The sequence below is a fragment of the Melozone crissalis genome, unplaced genomic scaffold (genome assembly GCF_028551555.1).
Source record: "Melozone crissalis strain CALT ecotype California unplaced genomic scaffold, PUWL_Pcris_2 ptg000161l_1, whole genome shotgun sequence".
Classification (NCBI taxonomy): Eukaryota; Metazoa; Chordata; class Aves; order Passeriformes; family Passerellidae; genus Melozone; species Melozone crissalis.
This window is the reverse complement of record NW_026535932.1, coordinates 338,412-346,334: the sequence shown is the minus strand read 5'-3', so window position 1 is coordinate 346,334 and position 7,923 is coordinate 338,412. Positions and strand designations below refer to the sequence as shown.

At 49.3% G+C, this 7,923-nt stretch overlaps 2 protein-coding genes across 2 annotated transcripts; both read right to left on the bottom strand.

The window, feature by feature from the left end:
• Window positions 1–3,824: 3,824 nt before the first annotated feature.
• LOC128948874 (late cornified envelope-like proline-rich protein 1) lies at window positions 3,825–4,157 on the bottom strand. The gene has a single exon (XM_054293637.1). The coding sequence runs from the start codon at window positions 4,155–4,157 to the stop codon at window positions 3,825–3,827; it is 333 nt and encodes a 110-aa protein (XP_054149612.1).
• Window positions 4,158–6,518: 2,361 nt separating this feature from the next.
• Window positions 6,519–6,854, bottom strand: LOC128948875 (putative small proline-rich protein 5). The gene has a single exon (XM_054293638.1). It carries the CDS (start codon window positions 6,852–6,854, stop codon window positions 6,519–6,521), a length of 336 nt encoding a protein of 111 aa, XP_054149613.1.
• Between the last annotated feature and the right edge of the window lie 1,069 nt (window positions 6,855–7,923).

The window sequence follows — 7,923 nt, the reverse complement described above, 5'->3', positions numbered from 1 at the left end:
GAGGTACCCCCCAGCAATCCGTGATTTACGCACTAAGCCTGTACTTATTCACCCAATGGGCCTTCATGTGTTTAGTCTTTGCCTCGTGGCTTTTGACCAACCCCTCAATTTTGGGTTATTATCAATTTGTTGTGTGAATTTTTTACAATTTTTTAATGTCGAGTTAATTCTTGTGGGACGCTCGGAGGCGTTGTTTCTGCCCGCTTTGCATATGGTAAGGCTGCTGAGTGGAGATGATTAATTGACATAAAAATCCTAATTAAGATTGAGGTGCAGTGGATTCCAGAGGCGTGCAGAAGCTTCTGGACGTCAGTTGCTCCTTGATATGATTTTTAAAACAGAATTCCAGGAAATGCAACTCCTTGGTCCCGTGCTTTGCGTCTCAATGCAGAAATGGTGGAGCCCAAAGTCCTTCTCTGGGGTTACCAGAAGGGCAAACCCAGAAAGTTCTCAAAGTCCCATCCCTTGCTGCTTTATCCCATCCGTGCATGGGAAAACATCCGGGAATGGAATCATGGAATATCCCAGTCTTGAAGGGACCCACAGGGACCATCCAGACCAACCTCTGGCCCTGCACAGCCCCAAAACCCCACCCTGTGCCTGAGGTCATTGTCCAAACTCTCCTTGAGATCTGTCAGGCTCAAGGCCTTGCCAATATCAAACATTTTCACTGCAAATTCATAGTAGAAATTCGGAATTGGTTTTGGTTCAAATCGGAGATTGCATTTTCCCAATTCCTCCGGCGCATTTAAATAAAAGCAAAATGCAAAAAGGCTCTGGAAGTTTTTGCATCCTGTTTATGCTCTGCATGACTTGATCTGCAAAATTCCTATTCAATTCCTTTCAGATTCCAAGATGCCCTGGAGTAATGGAAGAGCCACCCACGGATGCTAATTCTGGAAAAACTCCGTGCTCAGCTCGCAGTCACCCACTGGCAGCGATTAGCGCTGATGCTAATGATCACGTTGTGATCAGCCATTAATGATAGATGTTAATACCTATTTTGCATAAAAGCTCCATGTGATGTGTCCTGAGCATCTCGAGGATCTCAAATTAAACCACGACTTTATTAAAAAATGATCTCTCTCCCGTCAAGGGAAATGTTTGGTGTCTGAGGTCACCTCCAGGGCTGGAAAAGGGGGCTGAGCACCGAAGGATGCCCTGCATCCCTGAAGACCCTTCAGTCTAGTGAGCTGCATTTGCTCATCCAATTCTGGACCTTGAGGACACTTTGGGCCACCAGAACCTTCCATTTGGCTCCTAGTGTCACAAACCCTCTGTTTCCCCTCAGTTCCGCTCTTGATGTTTGGCCACGTCACAATTGGAGGAGCTGCTCCTCCTTCTAGGAATTCACGGAACCGGGACCGAGCTACTCCTCCTTCTAGGAATTCACAGGACCATGAAGTCACCACTTCTCCGGGCAAGGCCATCCCAAGGTCAACGTTCCAGTTCCCTCGGAGCTTAATTTCCTATTGGCTTCAGCTGCGTTAATGACCTTGAGCCGGGTGCCGCCCATTATCTCCTAATTAGTGATTGACATTTGCGCCGGCTGAGCCCCCGCGTGATCTGCAGGAGATTCCAGAGCCTCCAGAGAAATTCCAGCATCAGAAATGTGGGACATCCCGAGCAGGAAGGCGATGGAAGAGAGTTTGGCCAAAACGAGGCCGTTTTATGTTGACTTTGTACGGGTTTGGTGCATGGGTTCATCCAGTGAGCCAAAAAAATCCCATTGTTGCAGTTGGATGTGAACAGCAGAGGAGTTTAAAGCTCTGCAAGGTGCATTCGTAGATCGAACAGCGATTTTACAGAGGAAAACATTCAAATTAAGGCCATAAAAATGTCGCAATCATATTTTGCTTTGAGTGAAAGGCTCTGAAAGATGCCCAGAGGAGCAGAGATCTGCTTGTTTGGATTGGAGATCCAGGAAAGCAATCCTGAGGCAAATTCCTCCCCATTAATCCCTGGGGGTTTCCTCACAGTTTGTCCAGGTTGTGGAATCCATGGTGTGGTTATTTGAATTTAATTTTTTAATTTGTTTAAATTTTTAAATTTGTTTACACCAAAGTGTAAAGAACAGAAATTAATAAGCCTGAAGTTATTTGACGTGTCCTTGGCAGAGCAGAAATGTCCCTTCAGGCCACCTGGAGAAGAGGATTTCTCTTGCCAAACATTTATGGTTCTTCGAGGCTTTCCCACCCTCACAGGGAACAATTTCTTCATTTTATCCCACCTAAAACTCCTCCCCATCACTCTGAAATAATTCCCTGTGTCCTGTCCTTGCAGTTCCTGAGAAAATGTCCCTCTCCATCTTCCCTGGAGCCCCTGCAGATCCTGGGAGGGGCTCTGAGATCTCCACAAGCTCAACATTCCCAGGCTGGATCCATGGGGAAAAGGCTCCTTATCAACTTTATGGCCTTTTCTGGATTTGGAAAAGGAAATAAAACATGCCATGGTCAGCGATGGAGGAGGAAATTGGAAGCTGGGGCAGCACAGGGAAGTGAAAGTCTCTCCTTGAAGACCAAACCACAGCTGTGGTGAAACCTCACAAACTCAATTCCCACCTGCAGGGAGGGCAGGAATGAGTAAGAAAATTGCCTTTTTTAGGCTCCTGTGAGGCTGAGACACCTCTTGGCAAGGCCAGGAACCCCCAGGCAGGTGATTCATCCATTGCTCCCTGTCCCAACCTCAACTTTCCTTTTTTAACCCATTCCTCTCTAATGAGCATTTTCTCCAGAACCTATAAATAACTAATTCCAATTGCTTATTGACCAAGTGGTCATTTAGTGGCTATTGCAGCACCCAGCTCATTCCAGGCTGTTTCCCACGCCAGGGATGGGTGATGAGGGATGAATCACGCTGGGGAAACCTTCACTTATTTTACACTGCAGAAACTGGTTAATTAGGGCTGTTCCATGTTCCAAACCCTGCAGGATTTGATTTTATTTCGGTTCCAAAAATAGCAGCAGCTCTGAAGGCAGAAACATGAACACACAGGTCAGGTGGAAACCTGAACCCCCAACATCTGCTGAGCCCAGGGCAAGGATTTGTTTCCCCCAGGAATTCACCCCACGTGCTCCTCCCACCCCTGCAGGCGTTTTCTATGGATTTCACGTTTCCTTGGCATTCCTCCAGCTCCAGGGATTAAATCATAATTCCAAACCCACAGGAAAACAGAGATGCCACCAGACCATCAGAGAATCCCAGACAAAACAGGTCCCAAGACCACCAAATCCAACCTGTGCATGATCCCCATCTTGTCACCCAGCCCAGGGCACTGAGTGCCACCTCCAGGCCTTCCTTGGACACCTCCAGGGATGGCAGCTCCAAACCTCCCTGGGCAGCCCTTTCCAAGGCCTGACCACCCTTTCCAGGAGGAAATTCCTGCTGATGTCCCACCTGAGCCTCCTTTTCTCCCAGCTGAGCCCACCCAGTTCCCCCAGCCCCTTCCCCAGTTCTGTTCCCTTCTCCTTCATACTCCAAACCCTCAATGCCCTTCTTGCCCACTAATCCAGCACATTTAATGGAGCAGTGACTGAAAACATGCAGGACTGTTAATTTGGCTTGAAACACCGTTTTTTATTGTGTTGCTGGAGGACGAAGCAGCAAAGCAAGAAGGGAACCATTCCCAGCTTTGGCAGAGGAAAGATAAACATCTCAGAGCTCCTCAAACCGAGAGGTTTCGTCCTAAAACTGCATAATCTGTGGCAGTTTTAGAAGGTTTTTCTTGCAGAGAAGTGGCAAAGCTGCAGAGCCACGAGCACTGGGACAAGCTGGAAGCTGTGGGTGAGGAGTGAGCTGGTGCATCCCGACGTTGGATCCTGCCCTCAGTACTTGGGGTAGGATGATGGCAGCTTGCAGATGTTCTTGGTGACCTGGGGGCAGACTGGGGGGCAGTAACGCTGCACTGGGGGGCAGCAGGGCTGCACTGGGGGGCAGTAACGCTGCACTGGGGGGCAGTAACGCTGCACAGGGGGGTAGCAGGGCTGCACTGGGGGGCAGCAGGGCGTCACGTAGCTGAACTTCTGCACAGGCTGCCTCTGGATGGTGTAGTGACAGGAGGGCCCCGAGTGGCAGGAGGAAGAGCGGGACTCATGGCAGGAGGAGCGGGATCCATGGCAGGAGGACTCGTAGTCGTGGCAAGACCCGCGGGAGCACATCGTGATGGAGTTGTGGCAAAGCTGTTTGGAGCAAGGGATCAATGTGGTGAGAGGAGGCTCTGATTCTTTTCTTATATCCCCCCCATTTTCTTTTTAATAATATTTTTTCTTATGTCTCCCATGAACTGTTTCTCTCCTTTTTTCACCTGCCAAATCCAGACCCAACACCCCCTCGATCCTGCTGGGTCTGCTGGGAATGCTCTGGGAATTGGGGTGTGAAATGAGGTCCCTGTGAGGCAATTGGACCCCCAGGAGCACATGCCAAGCCCCAGCTCCAGCAGAGTTTGTGTCACCCAAGGATCTCTCTGGGGGCTGCACCTTTCCCACGATTCCTGGAAATCCTTGTCCTCCATCCACCATTCCCCACCCCTCCCTCCCTCAGCACAAACAGGAGGCACTTCCCTAAATCCCAACTCCCACAAAACCCATAAAAACCCCTTGTGGAGGTTTTAAGAACAGAAACGGTGAAGCTGATCTTACCTTCTTCAGCTGCAGCGAGAAGATTCTGGAAGCAAAGGTGAGCGACTGCGGAGGACAGGGCTGAGGGGCCTTTTATCCTCTCCCGAGGTCATTTGAGGTGTGAGGCACCTCGTCACGATGACACCTTAATTAATTCCGCGCTCAATCCCGCAGATGTTTGCACTTCCCCTGATTTTAGGTGTTCCCTCCTTGACGCACAGGGCCCCGTCCTGCTGGTGATTCCTACGGGAGGGATTTTGGAAGAGCAGCTCTCTCCCATTTCCTGGAGACTGACGGGTGTTAATTAGGGATGAGGGACACCCCGGATTGCATCAGGCACAGAAAGGTCTCAGAAATGCTGACTCCTGGGGTTGGGTCCCCTGTTGGGTGCAGGTGACAGCTCAGGGTTTTAATTCCCCTGTTGTTGAGTGCCAAGAGGAAATGGGATTAGCGCCTGCAATTCCTGGGGATGGCACAACGCCGGAAAATCCGGCGGGATCTCCTCGGCTCCCTGGGCTGGCAAGAAATGAAATGTTCCTGGTTCTTCACGTGTCCCTCAACTTGGCAGATGACTGGGATGATCCCGTTGTGTTGTTCCATGTGAATCACAGGTTATTAAAGAGAAAAACATCCGACCCTGAGCTCTGTATGAGGTTTGAGGGTATTAAATTTTCCCATTCTGTGGTTTCTCTCTCCTTCCGTGATCCCTCGAATTTTTTTCACCTGACCTCACCTAAGGATTCAGAGAAGAAGAGCTGAAGTTCGAGCAAATACTCAATTTTGTCACTCCTGGTGAAATTTGGGCGCTAAAGCTGGATTTATGGCCCTGTTTGACTCAGAGTTAGAAGCGTAAGAAAATTAAACTCCTCAACCTGGCAAAAATGTTGCCCATTAGAGCAACTCACTGACTGGGAAGGGAAGATCTCCCAAACTGGGGGTGTCCCACATCTGTTCCCCAGGCTAAAGGCAGCCAATTCTTCGTGGAGAGTTTTGTGGAGCAAGGGAGGATGGCAGGAATTTCTCAGGGACCTTTGGTGGCTCAGGTGAGGCTCCCTCAGCTGCCACCCAGGTGACAAAGTGGGAACTCATGTGACAGTTCTCCTTTTGCCCACATTGATGCTCTCCAAAATCTTTCTACCTCCCCAAGAGCCTTCCAAAACCACCCCAAAAACCATCTCTGAACCTTTCAAATTCAGGGCCTGCTCACGAAAATCTCAGAAGAGTTCTCATCATCCTTTGCTCACAGTTCTCTCGCAGGAATTTGGGCCTTCTGTTTTGAGAGTCTCAGGGGTTTTCAGATATTTGAAATTTTATATCCCAGGTCTGAAATAGATCTTGGAGTAAGTTATTGCATATTGAGAAGTTGCAATGTGCCCTTCTTATTCCCCTTCAATTTAATCTCCTGGAATCACTGAGGTGGGAAAACCCCTCTGAGATTCAGTCCAATTTTTACCGTCTCCCCCTTTCCTTTACTGACTTCCATCCATTCCCAAAAGAATGTGGGAATTGTTTGCCACCAAATTTTGGGATACTTGGGAAATAAAAATAAATTTGAATTGAAAATCCCTGAAAAAATTACCAAAAAAATCAAGGAAAACAAGAATAAAAGAATTCAAAGGCAATGAGGGTCTCATGAATCAGATTTATTGTTTCCGACACCCAGGTGAGTCTGAATCAGAAGCATAAGACAGAGAAAGATTCCCAACAAATAATTACACCCTGAATAATTAGAAAAGGACATTTCTGGAATAATTAGCAAGAATGACACCATAAATGTTAATTAGGAGAACATTTCATCCCCACATGGCAGAGACCCGGGGGTTTCAGCGTGGACGAGGCGAGCCGAGGTCGGGGTGCCCAAGGGAAGAGCCGGCGGCTCTGGCTGCCGGGGCTGGATCCTGTTCAGTACTTGGGGCACGCCGGTGGAAGGTTCCAGATGTTCTTGGTGTACTGGTGGCAGTAGGGCACCTGGGGACAGCAGGGGTCGGCAGGGGGGCAGTAGCGCTGCACGGGGGGACAGCAGGGGACAGCAGGGGGACAGTAGCGCTGCACGGGGGGACAGCAGGGCGTCACGTAGGTGCATTTCTGCACTGGCTGCCTCTGGACGTAGCGGCAGGAGGGCTCTGGCTCGTGGCAGGAGGAGCGGGACCTGTGGCAGGAGAACCAGGATCTGAGGCAGGAGGAGCGGGATCCGTGGCAGGAGGACTCGTAGTCGTGGCAGGAACTGCGGGAGCACATTGTGCTGGAGTTCTGGCAGAGCTGGAGGGAAGAGAGAGATGGTCAGGCTGGGACAGCTGAGCCCTCCTTGGCTCTTCTTTGGGCTGGGATGGGAAATGTTGTTTCCCTCTGTTTTGGGGTGTACAAAACATGGTGACCCTTCCTTTTGGAGGACACTCCATGATGGTGTGGCTCTGATGGGAATTTCCCTCCCAAGATGCTCCTGTTGGCTTTTCAAAGTAGAATTTCCCTCTAAAACTGCTCTGAATTGTCCGAGCTCTCACTGCCTTCATCACCTGGGAGTGAATTCCTTGCTGGCTCCCAAAGATTCCCACATCTGCTCCTTCAATTTTTCCTTCTTTTCTGCCATCCCACCCGTGAGCAAACCAAGCACTCCTTGTGCCTGTTCAAACACCCAGCCATCAAAAATAAAGAATCCCTAAGACAAAGGCAAGGTCTAAACACAGAACTCTGTGAACTTCTGCTGCTCAAGAGTAGATAAGTCAACAAAATCCAACTCACCCTTGGCTGGAGAGCAAGAGGAAGAGCTCGTGGAGCTGGTGATGAGTGAAGGATGGACAGGGGATGCCGAACTTTTATATCTCCCAAAAGGTTGTCCTGGGAATTAGACACCTCTTGGCAATGCTGACACAAACCCTCAAATTCATATTTATCTCCTGTGTCTCGTTTTTAGCATTTCCGATCTGACGCAGTCAGGAAAAAAACCCAACGATGACTTTTTCCTCAGCACTTTAATAAGTGAGGAATTTCCCAATCTGCTTAGAAGGGAATTTTGGAGGCAGTTGCATATTCCCGTGGCAAAAATGAACCTATCCCTGGAGTTATTAAGTGATTTGTAGTTGGGCAACTGGGATTGCATCAACTCTGGAGGGTTGACTCCTTCCCCACATGCTGCCCCTGGTTCTCCGTGGCAAAGTCAGTTTTTGATTGATAGGTTTTTTTTCCCCTGACACAAGGGACTGTAATTAAGAGCCACAACTCCCAGGGACTTCATTAGAGGGAGGTCCTGGTGACTACCTGGGACCCAACGCCTTGACTCTGGAGGTGACGCCAGAACGACGTCCCCAAT